At 45.4% G+C, this 20,494-nt stretch overlaps 1 protein-coding gene across 4 annotated transcripts; it reads left to right on the top strand.

Annotated features, from left to right (window-relative positions):
* The first annotated feature begins 2,307 nt into the window (after positions 1 to 2,307).
* LOC308322929 (NLR family CARD domain-containing protein 3-like) lies at positions 2,308 to 19,302 on the top strand. Of its 4 annotated transcripts, none has more exons than XM_080774421.1 (12): positions 2,308 to 2,430; positions 5,655 to 5,762; positions 6,173 to 6,361; positions 7,217 to 7,543; positions 8,100 to 8,192; positions 8,730 to 8,807; positions 8,951 to 10,787; positions 11,318 to 11,491; positions 13,635 to 13,808; positions 15,051 to 15,209; positions 15,429 to 15,478; positions 18,696 to 19,302. In XM_080774421.1, the coding sequence occupies exons 1-12, from the start codon at positions 2,340 to 2,342 to the stop codon at positions 19,298 to 19,300; spliced, it is 3,885 nt and encodes a 1,294-aa protein (XP_080630547.1). In that variant the 5' UTR covers positions 2,308 to 2,339; the 3' UTR covers positions 19,301 to 19,302. The 4 variants fall into 4 exon arrangements, with proteins under 4 accessions (XP_080630547.1, XP_080630546.1, XP_080630548.1 ...); XM_080774420.1 differs by having other exon boundaries at positions 8,951 to 10,796; XM_080774422.1 differs by lacking the exon at positions 13,635 to 13,808 and having other exon boundaries at positions 8,951 to 10,796.
* Positions 19,303 to 20,494: the final 1,192 nt, after the last annotated feature.

Genomic DNA, 20,494 nt, shown 5'->3' with positions numbered 1-20,494 from the left:
AGGGGCCCGTTCCACGAAACTTGGATTAGAGATTAAGCCGGGATTGAACACATATCCTGTCTTAATACTGTATATCCTGGATCAGTGATTAACCGGTTTCATGAAAGCTGGTTGATCTTGCCAGATTAACTTAACCAGTTAACCTGGATATGTTGAGGCTTGATTCGGTTTCATGAAAGTGATGCTACATTAGTTACCATGGAAACTAATGCTTTGGACTTAGCCTGCTCCGGACCAGGCTAACAGCCAGGTTTAACCTAATCCTGATGTCTTTACTGTTCATTAAGCAGTCAAACTGATCACAAACCAATGATGTTTTCCAGATTTATTCAATTATTATGGGTTTATGTTGCCTTATTTGTATCGGTCTGCATTAAAGGACTAATTTAAGCACTATATAAAATCAAATAACCAAAATATTTAGGCTGCACATCATCATGACAGCTTGTGAGCTTGTAGATCAGCTGCTTTTGGTGAATGATCCCCATGAATAGGTTTGCTGTCGTGCAAGTGCACGGTTAAGAAGAATTATTATATTATATTATTATTAAAAGTGAAAACCACTAAATATTACCATTACTCATTGTTTTACAACATATTGTAACGTTTCACCCACTACTAGTCCTACATACTTACACCTAGAAACCCCATTCAAACCTATTTAGGTTCATCCTACGGTGGACATGTGTGCCTGAAAAGGAATCTTTGAAATGTTTCATAGTTTTAGAAATATAGTGCTTTCAAATTTGAGACATTTATAGGCAGATAGTGGCACTTCAAAAAAATCACTTTCACCTAGAAACTCCATTCACACTTTGTAAAATTCAGCTTACTGTGGAGACACATGCTGGAACTTTTTACTTTGAAATGTTTTGTAGTTTCTGAGTTATTTAACTTAAACGCCCAATGCATTCTCAATGGCAATAGCACAAACTTTGGCATGCTACATGAACCCATGACCCTCACCAGTCTGGCCCCTGTCTGGACAACAACCCCCTTCCCCAAAGGTAGCTCCCTCAGAGGAGGGAGTTATGGCCAAATATCACAATGCGACAATATCATTATGCTTACAATATTAAGAATTCTGTTTTAAGTTAATAGTAGTGGTAAAATGTAAACTTATATTTTTGGGGTAGTTAATCATTCAGTCTATCCACTATTGAGAGTATGATAGATAGATAGATAGATTTCTTTATTTTTGTGTCATGCACCAAAGGCGCCCAGCCCACATGGACTTATAGGACACACCATATCATTGCATTCAATATTGCATTGTGTACAATAAACAGATTTGTTTTGTTGTTATTCCCCCTTTTTTTTTTCTTTTACACAAACAAAACATTCTGCCTTATTTCCCACGCCCTGCATAAAAAGTCTGCCAAAGCAAAAATACCTTTCCTAAAACAAAATTCCAGTTTTTCATAGTCCTCCAACCAGAAAAAGTCAGCACAGACGGTTGTCATTTTACAAAATAATACATGTCTTAATTATTCATATAATGGGCAGTGAAACAAAAAAATAATTTCATTTTCAATTTCTTTCAAATCACACACTAGACAGACTCTGTCCTCCTCAGGCCTACCAATGAATCTACCCGTTTCTAAAGCTAACGGTAAGGTCCCAGAATGCAGCTGTGCACAGAAAGATCTCTGACTTTTGGATATATTTTGTGTAACATAAGGATCAGGGCCATAATTATTTTTAATAAGACGATATGTTCTTAGTTTTGGTTTGTACCATAAACATAACAGCCCAACTCTCCTTATACCCAAGGAACATACAGTTCTGTATTTCATGAATATTACAGCGTAGTCTATTTAAATAATAGGTCAATAGCTCAACCTGTGCTGTGTTTTTAGGACTCCAGCAGCTCAACGGGTCCTCTCAACCTGTATTGTGTTTTTAGGACAACACCAGGTCAACGGGTCCTCTCAACCTTTGTTGTGTTTTTAGGACAATACCAGGTCAACGGGTCCTCTCAACCTGTGCTGTGTTTTTAGGACGACACCAGGTCAACGGGTCCTCTCAACCTGTGTTGTGTTTTTAGGACAACACCAGGTCAACGGGTCCTCTCAACCTGTGTTGTGTTTTTAGGACAACACCAGCTCAACGGGTCCTCTCAACCTGTGCTGGCCAGACTGGGAGGCGAGGCGATCCTTCCGTGTCACGTTCACCCTCCGGTCGACATGGAGAGCAGGTCAGTGTTTTGGACCAGAGCTGACCTGGAGCCAAAAGACGTTTTCACTCTCATAGACGGACGCACGAATATACCCCTGCACCCGTGGTACGAACAGAGGACGTCCCTGATCCATGAGGAGCTGTCTCGTGGTGACGTCTCGATGAGGCTGACCAGGGTGAGCTTCTCGGACGAAGGGAACTACAGCTGTTTCGTTCCACACATGGGCAGCATTATGATCCAGCTCCTTGTTGGTAAGATTACATTAAGATATGAATGTTCATAATCATGACCAGTGTTGGGCTTGTTATTACCCCTTTCAGTGTTTTAAGCATTATGTTATGCTTTAGCTTTTGAAAAATAGCAGATCTTGTAGGTCTGGTATTTTTGAAAAATCGTGAAAATGTGGCCCAAATGTTTGAATATTCTTTCAGAGAGAAAGTTTTTAACTCAAATCTTTGCTTCTGGGGGGGGGGGGGGGGGGCTTGGGGGGGGACTAATATATTAAAGTCTAACTCATGTTTATTAGGTGATGTAATGGTGATGTAAAACAAACGGTGCAAACACAAACATTAACACTTTAACTGCTACAGGTTCTAGCGGACCATGGCTTACTGGTGCTGAAGGCTTAACATGGGCTTTTTGAACTTTTTGGGGGGCCCACAGCGAGGGGCCTCTTATAGCGAGAATCACAATCGCATAAATAAAAAGAAAGCCCAACTTGTCCACTTCAATTTAAAAAAAAAATTATGATTCTACCATCTTCCATTCTGGAGATATTGACCTTTTTCTAACACCTGCTTTTGCCTGCACGCTGCTTGTGAAAAAAAACAACAGAGATATGGAGGCCTGAAGTTGACAGACATTTCAGTTCAGTTTTTTTAGTTCAAAAGACCGATATAAAATTGAGCACAAATAATATCCTATACAAACCATATACCGAATGAAAGCCCTGAATGTCTACTTTTAGGAGGAAAACAGTACACATTGTACACATATACAGTTTGTCACTAATTGGCTATTGAATGCAGCTTGCGCCCACCAGAGAACTTTAGAGAAGGCATGGACCCGAAGAACTATTATTCACAAAATAAGGCCTATAGCGACATGTACATACTATATACCGTATGAAACAGTAGACTCTCTGCTTTCATAAGAAAAATACCACCCAGAAAAATCACACCCCTGTGAAGTGAGCAGTGCAATTGCACTGCTCACTTCACAGGGGTGTGATTTTTATTATTATTACAGTATTAGTATTTTTCTTATGAAAGCAGAGAGTCGACTGTTTCATACGGTATATAGTATGTACATGTCGCTATAGGCCTTATTTTGTGAATAATAGTTATTCAGGCCCATGCCATCTCTAAAGTTCTCTGAAAAAGATAATTTTAGAGAGCATGGACCTAACAACTAAATATTCACAAAATAAGGCCTATAGCGACATGTACATACTATATACCGTATGAAACAGAATACTCTCTGCTTTCATAAGAAAAATACTAATACTGTAATAATAATAGAAATCACACCCCAGTGAAGTGAGCAGTGCAATGTTGCACTGCTCACTTCACAACATTGCACTGCTCACTTCACAGGGGTGTGATTTTTATTATTACGAGTAAGACGCGCGAACGCGGAAGGCGAACGCAGATCGTAAATTGCAATAACAATTAGAATAAATTACAGACATGATCTGCAGGGTGTCATAGTTAGTGCTTGGACCACGCCAGCTCCATATATGGTCACAAAAGACGCCATCACACTCATGTCACCATGACTCAGCCATAACCATATAAGGAGTCCCCAAAGCAGGACCACGCCATCACACTCATGTCACCATGACTCACAAATCACTCAGCTCCATATATGGGCACAAAAGGGCCAGGTCCACATATACAGTAAGCGGGACAGACAGACACACACACACACACACACACACAGACAGACAGACAGACAGACGTGATCTGCTAGGTCTCATAGTAAGTGCTCATTGCATTCGCAATTACAGTATTAGTTTTTTTCTTATGAAAGCAGAGAGTCTTGATGCACATTATCTGATCATAAAACGGACTTGGAAACTTTCTTCAATCGTAGCCCCATATGTGCCCTCTCCCTACGCTCATTGAACTCATTCTGTGATTCGAGCTACAAACAATCGCAGTAACGGGGGGGGGGGGGGGGGGCAACTAGGCTTTGAGGAAATGATCTTGCATAATCAACATTATTGTCGATTGTCGTGTGCCGCTCCAAACATGTCCAGACATACCACTAACCTCATCGATCCAGTCTCGCGTATCTATAAGGTGAGACGCGAGACTGGATCGGATTGTGTCTGGACATGTTTGGGAAAAAAAACAACAAGAAAAACAACGAGATGGATGCGGCAGCAGCAGAAGCAGCACGTCAACGTATTTGGAAGAAAAAAAACGAGAAAGCACCACCTGTCGTTGCAAGACAAACACCCGTATGTTGCTGATAGACAGATAATAATCGATCCGATTTTGTCCTGCCGTTCATTTTATCACATTAGGTGCAGGGCAGGCTGCTCGACGGTGAGTTTATAATAGCCTGTTGTAACGAGAAAGGGGGATGGATTGGATGGTTGGATGCGAGCAGCGCAGCAGCAGTACGGCTTGCGATCAGCGACCAACGTATCATGGCGGGCCCTCGATAATCTGTCCATGACTAACTCCACATGTGTCTGGCAAACGTTACGTTATGAAATCAAATGCCGATCGTTGCAGGTTTATATACGGGCAGAGAGCAAATCGCGTTGTATCTTGTTCCGAGAATGAGAGTGCAAGCCTTGCAGTTGAAAGCAGTGGGGACTCGGGAGTGGGGGGGGAACTGCCAATGCGATCCAAGAGGAAGAGACCCCCCCCCCACCATTCTCCCTCGGGAGAAACCATGTAGAAACAGGAGGGGAGGGGGAATCGAGTGTATTCACACAAACAAGAGCATTGTCCCATCCATTTTAGATCCCCTGACATCTGCGTTGGTCTATGCCGGACGGCCGTATCCATTACGTCGTACGTCCTCGCATAGACCAACCAATAGGCGGTGCCAGACGCTTCTCAGACCAACACCTCTTTTCAGCAGGGGGGGGTTTTAACTCTTTTTAGAGCCGATCGGTGTTACATTATGAGTTGTCCGGGCGCAAATATAGTTGAACTATAGTAATCAATAAAAAAACGTTTTTTGGACCATAAAACGTATAAAAACGTTATGCGCTTCTTAGGGGTGGCTATAATAAAACGTTTAAAAACGCTTTCAGCATTCTATGAGTTAACAATAAAGAGACAATACGACGTAATGAGTTACATTATGACGTACATTTTCCGGCGTTTACAAGACAAACATGGAACTAAAGACAAACATTAAACCTCAAAGAAATAAGTGATATTTGAATGAAGTGGAACCACTGAATATAACTTTAACTGTTCAACTTGGCTGACCTATACGTGTCTCTCCACAGACCAAGAGGTGACGTACCTTCCACCACGAGGCAGAGGCATCCGTGTGGAACTGCAACCAGACATCAGCTCTGTTCCTAACGTCACCTTCATCCTGTGGATGCACGGAGGTAGGTAGAGAGAGAGAGAGAGGACTCCAGAGAAGAAGGGAAGATATAACCTCATTGTCAGCTCTGTAGCAGTGGCCGGCAAACTGTGTTCTTCGGGATCAGACTAGTGTAGAAACACAGGGAAGGTTACCGTATATTAGATCAGTCGATGGGTGGACTAGTGTAGAAACACAGGGAAGGTTACCGTATATTAGATCAGTCGATGGGTGGCTCTTCTCTTCCAAGACAGATTTTGCTCTCTCATTAGAAGGCGGGTCTAAGTGCCATCCAGCCGTTTCTCTAGTTTCTTTGAAAGTGTCCATGTCTCGGAGCCATAGAGTGTTTTACTTTATATGTTTTACTAAGCTAGGGTGACCAGATAGAAACTGTAGGCAGGTATCAATAACCTTTGTTTTGTGGTCATTTAACAGCCAACCTAGCAGCAGACTGGGAACTGGGCTTTGGTGTGGATTTGTACGGGCCGTTTAAAGACCGCACAACACTGGACAGACACACTGGACGGCTGGTCATCGACAACATGACCGTAGAAGACATGGGGCTGTATTCTGTGGCGATCAACCACAGACCTCACCACAAGGTCTACGTGCTCAAAGAGATGAGTAAGTATGACTCGTCATTGTCTCCACCAGGCCGAAGGCATGGGGAGAGACCAGACTATGTTTTGCACTCCGTCCGTGTGTCCGTCTGTCTGTTACCAGCTAAACTCCGGCACCGTTAATTCTTCATGTCTTCATTCTGTCTCCTCAACAGAGAGAGTCCCACGTCCAGAGCTATCCATCGTGACACCATGTGACTCATTCTGTCTCCTCAACAGAGAGAGTCCCACATCCAGAGCTATCCATCGTGACACCATGTGACTCATTCTGTCTCCTCAACAGAGAGAGTCCCACATCCAGAGCTATCCATCGTGACACCATGTGACTCATTCTGTCTCCTCAACAGAGAGAGTCCCACATCCAGAGCTATCCATCGTGACACCATGTGACTCATTCTGTCTCCTCAACAGAGAGAGTCCCACATCCAGAGCTATCCATCGTGACACCATGTGACTCATTCTGTCTCCTCAACAGAGAGAGTCCCACATCCAGAGCTATCCATCGTGACACCATGTGACTCATTCTGTCTCCTCAACAGAGAGAGTCCCACATCCAGAGCTATCCATCGTGACACCATGTGACTCATTCTGTCTCCTCAACAGAGAGAGTCCCACATCCAGAGCTATCCATCGTGACACCATGTGACTCATTCTGTCTCCTCAACAGAGAGAGTCCCACATCCAGAGCTATCCATCGTGACACCATGTGACTCATTCTGTCTCCTCAACAGAGAGAGTCCCACATCCAGAGCTATCCATCGTGACACCATGTGACTCATTCTGTCTCCTCAACAGAGAGAGTCCCACATCCAGAGCTATCCATCGTGACACCATGTGACTCATTCTGTCTCCTCAACAGAGAGAGTCCCACATCCAGAGCTATCCATCGTGACACCATGTGACTCCAACTCCAGCAGCTGCACGCTGCAGTGCAGCGCATTGGGAGACGTCAAGTCAGAGTCGGGCGAGGTCGTCTATCGGTGGAGGTTCCACGGAGAGAAATGGACTCCACCCAAACCCAACGAGACCAGGATCTACAGCGATGAGGAATGGATCGGGCCCGACTCCCGGACGGTGACGATCAGCGACGACGAGAAAGGGAGAAGAGTTAAAAGAATATCCTGTGCGATAAAGAACCCGTTCAGTGTGGAGCAGAGCGAGGCTGTAGACAACCCGCTTTACAGAGGTGTGTGTGTGTGTGTGTGTGTGTGTGTGTGTGTGTGTGTGCGTTATAGTTCAGATTTTTGGCCTTTACTTTATATCCCATAGCCTGGATGTATGTAATCCCATTGCCCAGGGGTTCTGTCCATCTCTCCTCCCATTTGCCAGCCATGCCAGTGGTTATCAAAGTGCGGTCCGGGGACCCCCAGGGGGTCCTTGAGGGGTTGCTAGGGGGGGGGCATAATTATTGACTCCTATTGGCTGGGCTTCAAACGGCCATAACTCCAGTTTGCAGCATGCCATAGGTCCCAAACCTGATGGGTGGGTTGGTAGGAATTATTGTTTTATGAAAGTGGAAAGCCGTACGGACTTCCACTTTCATAAAACTATAATTCCTACTTCCGGTTTGTCGGATTGTCTTGAAACTCCTCCCACAACTCTTTGAGGGGGGGTGGAGCTAGATGGTGCAACCAGGACGTGGATGTGTTCACTTCCTGTTTTACTAGGAAGCATTCGCAGGGGAATTACATTTTTTCCAGAGATTTTCTTTTCTATTTATGTTTTATATTTCTGTCTTTCAGAACCAACAGCCAGAGGATTAAGACGTGGGGTTATTGTTACTCTCTGCATGTACGCAGTAGCACTGGCAGCTTTATACGGGAACAAGAAACCTTGTGAGTCTTTAATTTATTTTTAACTAGATTTATTTACAATCTATATTGATATAAATCCATCCATCTCTGTGTCATTATGTGAAGACGAGAATGATCCTATAGTCAGTGTCTCCTCACTGACCAATCACTGCCTCTCATCTCACTGACCAATCACTGCCTCTCATCTCACTGACCAATCACTGTCTCTCATCTCACTGACCAATCACTGTCTCACATCTCACTCACTGACCAATCACTGTCTCTCATCTCACTGACCAATCACTGTCTCTCATCTCACTGACCAATCACTGTCTCTCATCTCACTGACCGATCACTGTCTCACATCTCACTGACCAATCACTGTCTCTCATCTCACTGTCCAATTACTGTCTCTCATCTCACTGACCAATCACTGTCTCTCATCTCACTGACCAATCACTGTCTCTCATCTCACTGACCAATCACTGTCTCACATCTCACTGACCGATCACTGTCTCACATCTCACTGACCAATCACTGTCTCTCATCTCACTGACCAATCACTGTCTCTCATCTCAGCTTTGACAGAAGGAGAGAAGGAAAGACGAGACAGAAGACGAGAGAAGGAAAGACGAAACAGAGCTGCCAAACTGAGAGGTAAGGTGTCTGTGCGTGTGTGTGTGTGTGTGTGTGTGTGTGTGTGTGTGTGTGTGTTTGTGTGTGTGTCTGACACATGCGTGTCTGTGTGTGTGTGTGTGCACGTGTGTGTAAGTAACATGGAAATACTTTGTTCGCTACAGGTCTGTTGAAGAGAACACCAGGATATCGTCACATCACTGACTATGAAGAGCAGCTTCAACGCAACATGAACAGCACATATCTGAGTGTAAATTTGGGCACACAGTCTGAGGTCGTGTTTGAAAACGTCTTCACTCCGCTCTACAATGTAGACATCGAAAGAACAGACATCCACAGCCATCATGAGGCCAGACAGATGGAGATGAAGAAGCCAGGAGAGGGAACAGAAATCCAACTGGTTCAGATGTTCAAAGACCTTTCTGGACGAATCATAAGAACAGTGCTGACCGTTGGCTGTGCAGGAATTGGGAAAACGATCCTCGTTCACAAATTTATGTTCGACTGGGCCAAGAAATGTTTCCCCCAAGACCTACACCTCGTGTTCCCGCTCAAGTTCCGCCAGTTAAATATGCTCAAGGGACAGAAGTTTACTTTGGCACAGCTAATTCACCGCTGCATCAAGGAAACCAGATTCATCGAGGAAGACGTTCTTAATCATATCTTCACTGAAGTGCAGAAGTCAGGAGACTACAGCAACAGCCCCTTCAAAGTCATGTTTGTTCTGGATGGTTATGATGAAAATAATTTCAAGTTTGATTTCAAGACAGAAATTGGCCTCATGAATGTCAACAACTCTTACCCAGTGAAAGATCTCCTTGTAAACCTCATCAAGGGAGAGCTCCTCCCCTCTGCTCGCATCTGGATAACCTCGCGACCTGTAGCAGCCAATCGGATCCCTAAGGAGTTTGTAAACAGGATGACAGAAGTCCGAGGGTTCATCAGTGATAACCAGAAGAAGGAGTTCTTCGAGAAGACGTTCAGTGATGAGAACCAGGCCAGATCAACCCTCTCTTACATCAAAGAATCAAAGATCCTCCTCACCATGTGTGAAATCCCAATCTTCTGTTGGATCCTTGCTACCGTTGTGAAGAACTTGGTGAAGAACATGGGGGCGACATTCAGGCTGCCCAAAACCCTGGTTGAGCTGTTCTGCCACTTCCTGATGGGTGAGATACAGCGGGAGAATCCTGCACAAGGCGAGGCAGACAGAGGGAAGCTCATAAAGGATGCAGGGAAAGTTCTTCTGAAGCTGGGCAAACTGGCGTTTCACCAACTGGTCAAAGGCAACATAATTTTCTATGAGGAGGACCTGAAGGCGTGTGGTCTTGACGTGAACAAGGACTTGAAGAACTTGGGCTTTTGCACAAAGTTCTTCAAAGAAGACGATGTGTTCTTCCACAAAACGGTCTACTGCTTCGTTCATCTGAGCATCCAGGAGTTTCTGGCTGCAGTCTACCTGTCCCACTGTTTCACTCAGAAGAACACGGAGGTCCTGAAGACATTCCTGGGAGACCGCCGTTTCAACAGTAAACGTTCCCTGTCTGTCTTCCTGAAGGCTGCTATGAAGAAAACCCTGCAGAGTGAGAGTGGACAACTGGACCTCTTTGTCCGCTTCCTTCATGGTCTCTCACTGCAGTCCAACCAGAGTCTGTTAGGAGGTCTGCTGGGTCAGACAGAGGACAGTCCAGAGGAGATCCAGAGAGTCATCGACAACCTGAAGGAGATGAATGATGATGATGCCTCTCCTGACAGATGTATCAACATCTTCCACTGTCTGATGGAGATGAACGACCCGTCAGTCAGTCGGGGGATCCAACAGTACCTGGAGTCAGAGAACAGCTCAGGGAAGGAACTCACTGTGCCCCAGTGTTCAGCTCTGGCCTCCATGCTGCAGATGTCAGAGGAGGGTCTGGAGGAGTTGGACCTGCAGAAATACAACACATCACAGGAGGGGCGACGAAGACTGGTCCCAGCTGTGAGGAACTGCAAAACAGCCAGGTTACTGAGGTTAGTAGTGTGAATGTTAACATGTTAGATCACTATATACTTCATTCATTCATAGAGAGAGAGAGAGAGAGAGAGAGAGACTCACTTCATATTTATATATATTATATATATTAGTATTGCAATCCAATTCAAGTGTGATTAGTGTTTAGTATATTTAGTGATATCAGGGTGATTTTGCCATGGCATGCGGTCGTACAGACTGTTCATCTGTTGACAGAACATTTCTTCACTTCACTGCCATAGAGTGGAACAACAGCAGCGAGTTGGGATCGTTTTAATTATTTAATGTTTGTATTACAATCAAATGACAACAGTGGAAAGTAATGTGTGTGTAATGTGTAAGTATGTGTTACTCACTGCCGCTATTTGCTTAGTTAGAAAAGTATCCAAACACACACACACACACACACACACACACACACACACACACACACACGGCACCACAGGGAACCTCCTTGACGGTGAACATGGTCTGTTCTGTTTTGATCATCTCTGATTTTACATTTAATCTGTAATTACAGACTTGTTGACTGTGGCCTCGGAGAGGAACACGTTGAAGTTGTGGCTTCAGCTCTCAGCTCCAATCCGTCCCATTTGAGAGAACTGGACCTGAGTGGAAACGGCTTGAAGGATTCTGGACTGGATCTCATCTGTGCTGCACTGAAGAGCCCAAACTGTTGTCTGGAGACTCTCAGGTCAGATTAATTTAACATCCTTATTTGTTTTTTTGTTAAGTAAAGTTCTGTTATAGTAAGTGATTATAATGTAGTTATGATGGTGGTAGTATTTGAAGAGTGTGGATGAGGTTAATATCATGTTCTAAAACGGGTAGTCCCAATACTTCATTCTGATTGGCTGGTTACCGTCACGTGACCGGTGTAAATTTCACCGATAACCCACTCCTTCAATCACTTTGTATCATCTTGCAGCCTTGTAGCTGAACTGGGGAAGGGGAGCGCTTCATTGCTTTACAAACACATGCCGTGCGGGCGTCTAAGCACCGCCCGGCTCATATGACTGTGAATGTGTGGCTCCAGGCAGCCCCGTAAATACATCAAGCGCTATTCTCCCATCACATAGGCTACTTGCGGGGAAAAACAAGGAAGTGCTGTGGCTCTGGCTCGCTCGCTCTGGTGGCGCAAGGCGTAGATACTTTTGTGAATGTAATAGTTTTATTAGGTTAATATTGCTATAATGTTTGTAACCGTTTTAGAAAAGCAATAAGCCACTCGAGGCCCAAAGCTTACCGGGTATTTTACACTGGCTGGGAGGTAGAAGACCCTCGGCTGCGCGTCGGGTCTGCCTACGCCCCCAGCCAGTGTAAAATACCCGGTAACCTGAGACCTCTCGTGGCTTATTGCTTAAGTAACTCACACTGACCATAATATTGATAAGATACAGTGACTAATGTATGTAGTCTTTATGCTGAGATACCACATTTAAAACCTAAACACCTCTGAGTGGTTCAATGTGTTATGTTGTCAGAGTGTCATCCCCTAGTATTTATATTAACTATTTTGCTGCCATCTACGTTTATAAACGTAGCGAGGCTAACGGTGCCTAATGGTGCTAACTACACGTATGTGCGGAGACAACCGTATACTCCATATATGAAAGCGTAGTAGCTTAGCTTACATAGGGCAGGAACCCCTTTTGGTGTTTTAACTAAGCATTATGTTATACTTTAGCTATTGAAAAATAGCAGATCTACAAGCTCATAGTGCGCAGAGTGGCGCCACCCAGTGGCGCGCTACGAGCTTGTAGGTCTGCTATTTTTTTTTAATCGTGAATGCAACACAAATCTTTGAATATATAAATTCTTTCAGAAGACGTTTCTTTTCAGGCCTAAATGGGTTTTTGGGCAGGAACCCCTTTTGGTGTTTTAACTAAGCATTATGTTATATTTTAGCTATTGAAAAATAGCAGATCTACAAGCTCATAGCGCGCCACAGAGTGGCGTGCTTCGAGCTTGTAGGTCTGCTATTTTTGAAAAATCCTTAAAATGTGGCCAAATCATTGAATATATATTTCAAGTGTGAACATTTTTAACTAAAGTATTTACTTCTGGGGGGTCCCTGGAACTACATATTTTCAGACGGGGGTCCGTGGCCCAATAGAGAGAATTCTGGGGGTCCTTGACATGAAAAAGGTTGAGCACCACTGACATAGAAACATAGGTTTTTCAGAATAATGTTAGGATTTAGAAGCCTTTTTTTATCGACCTCAGTCCAAAATGGGCCAATAGCGTTTCTGTGCTTGCTCAGTATGAAGAAAGTGTCCAGAGATATGAGGGGGGGGGGGGGGGGGTGTGTGGTGTGTGTGTGTGTGTGTGTGTGTGTGTGTGTGTGTGTGTGTGTGTGTGTGTGTGTGTGTGTGTGTGTGTGTGTGTGTGTGTGTGTGCAGGCTGGCTAAACTGGCCATTTACAAAACCAGAAAGAACCAAATGTTGAATGGTTCAGGGGTGGAGCTCTTGCCAATGTTTAAGGCGTTGGTAAAGGCCAGAGTCAGAGTGGACTTTGGGTTCTACTCACTTATGAATGATCTAGATTTTTTTGTGTTTCAGTGGTGCTTTAATGAGGCGCTGTGTTCTGTTGTGGAGGAACAGTTGGTTTTTAATTATGTATTGTTATAGGTTTGAGCTATTTTTGAATTGGTGTCATGCTTTTAAAACGTTTGTAATGTAATTTAATAGAAAATAAAGGATTTTCAAAAAATCAAAAAAAATCTCTCTGTGTCTCTCTGTGTCTCTCTCTGTCTCTCTCTCTCTCTCTGTGTCTCTCTCTCTCTCTCTCTCTCTCTCTCTCTCTCTCTCTCCATCTGGTTGTATTCTTCATTTAGACTGGAGAACTGCTCCTTGTCAATGAGAGGCTGTGAAGATGTGGCTTCAGCTCTCAGCTCCAATCCGTCCCATTTGAGAGAACTGGACCTGAGTGGAAACGTCTTGAAGGATTCTGGACTGGATCTCATCTGTGCTGCACTGAAGAGCCCAAACTGTTGTCTGGAGACTCTCAGGTCAGATTCATTTAACATTTTCATTTTTATTTGGTTAAGTAAAGTTCTGTTATAGTAAGTGATTATATTGTAGTTATGATGGTGGTAGTATTTGAAGAGTGTGGATGAGGTTAATATCATGGTAACTCACACTGACCATAATATTGATAAGATACAGTGACTAATGTATGTAGTCTTTATGCTGAGATACCACATTTAAAACCTAAACACCTCTGAGTGGTTCAATGTGTTTTGTTGTCAGAGTGTCATCCCCTAGTTTTGAATGATATTTATATTAACTATTTTGCTGCCATCTACGTTTATAAACGTAGCGAGGCTAACGGTGCCTAATGGTTCTAACTACGCGTATGTGCGGAGACAACCGTATACTCCATATATGAAAGCGTAGTAGCTTAGGGCAGGAACCCCTTTTGGTGTTTTAACCCATTTTGGGCGGGAACCCCTTTTGGTGTTTTAACTAAGCATTATGTTATACTTTAGCTATTGAAAAATAGCAGATCTACAAGCTCATAGTGCGCCGAGTGGCTCAGTGGCCACTCAGTGGCGCGCTACGAGCTTGTAGGTCTGCTATTTTTTTTTAAATCGTGAATGCAACACAAATCTTTGAATATATAAATTCTTTCAGAAGACGTTTTTTTTTATTTTGACGTCAGGCCTAAATGGGTTAAACATTATGTTATAATTTAGCTGTTGAAAAATAGCAGATCTACAAGCTCACAGCGCGCCACCGAGTGGCTTGCTATGAGCTTGTAGGTCTGCTATTTTTGAAAAATCGTTAAAATGTGGCGCAAATCATTGAATATATATTTCAGAGCAAATATTTCTAACTAAAATATTTGCTTCTGGGGGGTCCCTGGAACTACATATTTTCAGATGGGGGTCCGTGGCCCTATAGAGAGAATGCTGGGGGTCCTTGACATGAAAAAGTTTGAGCACCACTGACATAGAAACATACTGTAGGTTTTTCAGAAAAGGGTTAGGGTTAGGGTTAGGTATTATTAGACAAAGTTCAACTGAATAAAAACAAAAGCTGCAGTAAAACATGTATATATACTATTTTATTATCAGAATTGGATCACCCTCCCTTGGACTCGAAATACAATTAGCTCACCCTCCCTCTGACTTAGAATTCACATTGAATGTGATTCACATGCAATAATTCACATGTGAATCACATTCTCTCTCTCTCTCTCTCTCTCTCTCTCTCTCTCTCTCTCTCATCTGGTTGTATTCTTCATTTAGACTGGAGAACTGCTGGTTGTCAGAGAGATGCTGTGAAGTTCTGGCCTCAGCTCTAACTTCTAATCCCTCCCTCCATCTGAGAGAATTGGACCTGAGTCTCAACATGGTGAATGAGTCAGGAATGAAGATGCTGCTCTCTGCTGGGCTGGAGAATCTCAAGTGAGTAGACCCTGTTGTGGGGCCCGGTTTACAGCAGAACCCTTTACCATGTGTGGGTAATGTTTGTGGGGCATCACCACTATTTTACTAGTTTCAGACATGTGATGATTGATGCATTGTTGTTCTACTTCCTACAGAGTGAAACACTGTAGTGTCAGCTAGTGGAGACGTTGTGTTAGACAGTCAGACATTGATGCATTGTTGTTCTACTTCCTACAGAGTGAAACATGGTGGAGAAGATCGGTTCAATCCTCATCTCATTCAAGGACGTGAGTATCTCTCACTATTGACATCTTATACAGAGTTTTTTAACACCTACTGTATAGTTTGGTAGACTTCAGGGCTGTAGTTGTAACATTGTTGGCTGGGTTTGCTTTCACATTGTAGTTTGTCAAGCACGCAGTCTGGCGTGCACACAGTGCATCTTCAGGCGTGTGCGTGTTGGTCAAACAAGGATTTCATACTCCTTAGTGACACGTTGCAGACAACTACAGCCTTGGCTGAGAGATAAAGCCAGTCAATAAAAATATGTTGGAGATCAGAATGACAGAAACACTCACTCACGTGTTCTCACTCACATATTTGAACGTGGGCCAGATATGGTAGGCCTGAGGCCTATATTGCTAGGCCTGAGGCCTACCATACCGGCCTGACCGCTCAATAAAAGAATGCTGAATTAACTCGCTTGTTTTGGTAACTTTGACTTTGCACAATAGCCTCCCATTTAACCTCCTTGTTAAGAGAGACTGGGTGCAAGCGTGTGTGTGTGTGTGTGTGTGTGTGTGTGTGTGTGTGTGTGTGCGCGCACATGTGGGTGTGTACTTATGCGCCTGTTTGTGTGTGTGTGTGAGAGAGAGACTGGGTGCTAAAGCACACGCAAACACACACGCAAACACACGTGTGTGTGTGAGCGAGACTGGGTGCAAACGCGCACATGTGTGTTAGAGACACTGGGGGTGTGTGTGTGTGTGTGTGTGCGTGCACGCATGCGGGTGTGTGTGCGCACGCATTCGGGTGTGTGTGTGTGCGCTTGTGTGAGAGAGACTGGGTGCAAGCGAGTGTGTGCGTGCGCGGCTGCGCGCGCATGGGTGTGTGTACGGCTGTACGCACATGCGGGTGTGTGTGGGTGTGTACTTACGCGCATGTTTGTGTGTGTGTGTGTGTGTGCGCGCGCGTGTGTGTGTGAGATAGGGATGCTCCGATCACGTTTTTGGGGGCCGATCCCGATCACCGATCTTTTTTTAAAAGATCGGCCGATTCCGATCCCGATCCCGATCTTTTTTTAATATTTTTTTAAATTTAATGTTAATTTATTATTATTATTTTTTTTACTTATAAAAAAACCTGGCAACCCGCGCCCGCGGTCATTTTCCGCTAGCCTGAGCGGAGCTCCCTAGCCTGCTGGAGGGGCTCCCATCATCCCATGCACCCTCGAGAGAAAAAAAAAGGAAAATAAATGCAGCCTTGAGCCTACCAAATATGTTGTGGTCTTGTGGAGCTGCTTGATCACCTCCTCCCCTAACCTGACGCTGCCAGATGAGGGCGGTATTGGGGAAACATATTCCCCAACACAACACTCATCTGGGATCTCTGACGGAGTTGAGCCCTGAGTCAGATCTGCTTCGTACCGAACCAATCAGCGTGAGCTAAGGGCGGGATATGTGCGAAACCGGATGTGAAGCTATATAGACACGTCAATATGATTGGTTGTGTTTGCACGCCCACACGGTGATAGACAGACGCTCCCATCCAATCATCTACCATGTATCTTGAAAAAAAGGAACAGCCCCGTCATCGAATTTGCTCCCGAGATCCCAGATCCAAATAAGCTGTGAAACAAATTTGTGTAGCAAGCTTTTTGGATCTGGCAGCGTCAGGTTACTCCTCCCCCTCTTTTCCCCAAAAAGCCAATCCCAATAAATCCAAAAGTAGTGTGATTCTGTGTGAATACTCAGCCTAATTACTAACGGATAAACTATCAGTCTTATCCGAAATCTGTCAAACTTTGTCAACTCAACACGTGTTGACAACGCATTGTAAACAGAAACAGAAGCTGTGTGTCACACCAAAAGTGGTGACTTATAGAATTCTGTAGCCTACATTAGAATCATCACGCGATCCTCACCCCTACACAGCTGCAGTGACGGATTAACCCCTCTCAAGGCCATGGCGCTTCACCAAATCAAAAGGCCCTACAGATTCAGCCAATTAATTAATTAACTAATATGCATGCGTTTGTTTAGCGCATATCCACTACTGCCTGCGCTGCTGCCGTACTGGGCATAGCCTTTTCAACTTCAGTCTCTGCTAAACTATTATGTAAGGACTAGGAGATTACTTTATGGTTATTAATACAGTCATTAACAAGAAACATGCATGGCAATGATGAGATGGGGAGGAAACGATGCTGTTTCATGTATTTTCTTATAGCCTACGCCCTACTGTATTCAACAGCTGATTGGTGGACCACGCATATCATACCTTCCTGTGGGTGCAACGTCACTGAAAACTTTCATAATAGCAATTCAATTAATTTACTCACGAGTGCTGAAATCGTGAAATGGAGGATGTAAGAACACACTTTTGTTGCATTAGAGCAGGGTAAATATGAAGTTTTGCGCCACGGTCTTGTGTTTATATTCCTTGTACATAGGCTGTATGTTGTCGTAACAACACACGTTGTGTGTCTGAGTGAGGGGGCCTTCGATTGAACAAAGGGGGCTTCTGACTGTGTCGCTTACTCGCCTCCCCTCTGTCAGAGGAGGAAGCGACGCGCAGCCGTCGGGAACGCCCCCAAACCGACTGCCCCCCCGCCCTCACGAAAACCGTGAAATGCATAGGCTCATCTTACTGGCTGGCTGCAACATGCACATTTCTAAGAAAGTTGTGTCAGGCCAGGGCACACTACTTGTCTAACAATTTGGATTATAGTTAGCACTTAGCTCCCTTTGCTAACTACTGGACTGGAGATGATGAGCTCTCTCCCTTTCTCTCCGACTCCCTCCCTCGCTGGGGTGAAGACGTGCGTGCTCTTTCTCGCTCTCTCTCTCTCTTTTCTCTCTCTCTCCCCCCTCCCTCCCTGGGGTGTGTGTGTGTGTGTGGGGGGGGGGGGGGGGGGGTATTCGTTGCGCTGCCAGTGCTATACTTCTCCATTAAGCGGTGCAGAACCGAGAAAGTGACACATTATTTTTGGATGTAAACGGCGCAGATTTTTGCTTTGGAGATCGGTTTCGCGGATCGGTGGATTTTGCACGGCCGATCCGATCCGATCGATCGGTGATCGGCCACCGATCGATCGGCAACCGATTGATCGGCGCATCCCTAGTGTGAGAGACTGGGTGCTAACGCGCGCGCGTGTGTGTGTGTGTGTGTGAGAGACTGTGTGTGTGTGTGTGTGTGTGTGTGTGTGTGTGTGTGTGTGTGTGTGTGTGTGTGTGTGTGTGAGTGAATGATGTACTTAATGGTTACTGTGTGTTTTCTCATCAGATTCCCAGCGTCTCTCACTGGACACAAACACAGCACACTGTGACCTCACTCTGTCTGAGGACAACAGGAAGGTCACACGGGTGGAGGGACAGAGTCATCAGTATCCTGATCACCCAGAGAGGTTTGATGTCTGTCGGCAGGTCCTGACTGCAGAGAGTGTGAGCGAACGCTGCTACTCTGAGGTAGAGTGGAGTGGATTGGTTTCTATAGCAGGGACTGACAGAGCAATCAGCAGGAAAGGACGTGGTGATGACTGTGGGCTTGGATACTATGGCATGTCATGGAGTCTGGGGTGTGGTTACAGTTACTCTGTCAGACACAATGGGAGGGAGACTGACCTCCCTGTCGGTCCCTCTAGACGCTCCTTCAGAGCAGCAGCGGATGCTGACCATGAGGTCAGGGAGGTCGGGGTCTACAGAGTAGGAGTGTATGTGGACCGTCCCGCTGGGACTCTGTCCTTCTATGACGTGTCCTCAGAGGACACTCTGACCCACCTGCACACCTTCCAGACCACGTCCACTGAACCCCTCTGCGTTGGGTTCTGGTTGAGGTGGTCTGGCTCCTCTGGCTCCTATGGCTCAGTGTTTCTGTGTGAGCAGAGATAGAGTCTCGATGTGAGCGAGGGTCACATCAGGTCGCCATGGTTACTCCACATGTCTGAGTGAGTCCAGGTTGTCATGGTTACCACCGCCGCCAGTACGCCTGACATCATGGACTCCATATTTGGTCATGAGTGACTCATCATGACATCATGGTGACATCACGCTGATGATGTATATAAGAAGCACAGTGACAATCTGTCAATCAAACCTTGATGTGCTAAAGACCCCAAGATAGGGTTTGACCTCTGACCTCCATATTGATATGGTTTGACCTCCGACCCCAGATTGATAGTGTTTGACCTCTGACCCCAGATTGATAGTGTTTGACCCCTGACCCCAGATTGATAGGGTTTGACCTCCGACCTCCACATTGATAGGGTTTGACCTCTGACCCCAGATTGATAGGGTTTGACCCCTGACCTCCAGCTGAACATATTGTGTTCCAGTAGAATAGTTTCTGTCTCTGTGTGTGTGCACGTGTGTACGCACGCCTACGTCTCTGTGTGTGTGCACGTGTGTACGCACGCCTACGTCTCTGTGTGTGTACGCACGCCTACGTCTCTCTGTGTGTGCACGTGTGTACGCACGCCTACGTCTCTGTGTGTGTGTACGCACGCCTACGTCTCTGTGTGTGCACGTGTGTACGCACGCCTACGTCTCTGTGTGTGTGTGCACGTGTGTACGCACGCCTACGTCTCTGTGTGTGTGTGCACGTGTGTACGCACGCCTACGTCTCTGTGTGTGTGTGCACGTGTGTACGCACGCCTACGTCTCTGTGTGTGTGTGCACGTGTGTACGCACGCCTACGTCTCTCTCTGTGTGTGCACGTGTGTACGCACGCCTACGTCTCTGTGTGTGTGTGCACGTGTGTACGCACGCCTACGTCTCTGTGTGTGTGTGCACGTGTGTACGCACGCCTACGTCTCTCTGTGTGTGTGCACGTGTGTACGCACGCCTACGTCTCTGTGTGTGTGTGCACGTGTGTACGCACGCCTACGTCTCTGTGTGTGCACGTGTGTACGCACGCCTACGTCTCTGTGTGTGCACGTGTGTACGCACGCCTACGTCTCTGTGTGTGTGCACGTGTGTACGCACGCCTACGTCTCTCTGTGTGTGTGCACGTGTGTACGCACGCCTACGTCTCTCTCTGTGTGTGCACGTGTGTACGCACGCCTACGTCTCTCTGTGTGTGTGCAC

The sequence above is a fragment of the Protomyctophum bolini genome (genome assembly GCF_963924005.1).
Source record: "Protomyctophum bolini genome assembly, chromosome: 10".
NCBI lineage: Eukaryota > Metazoa > Chordata > Actinopteri > Myctophiformes > Myctophidae > Protomyctophum > Protomyctophum bolini.
This window is presented reverse-complemented; position numbering and strand designations above follow the sequence as displayed.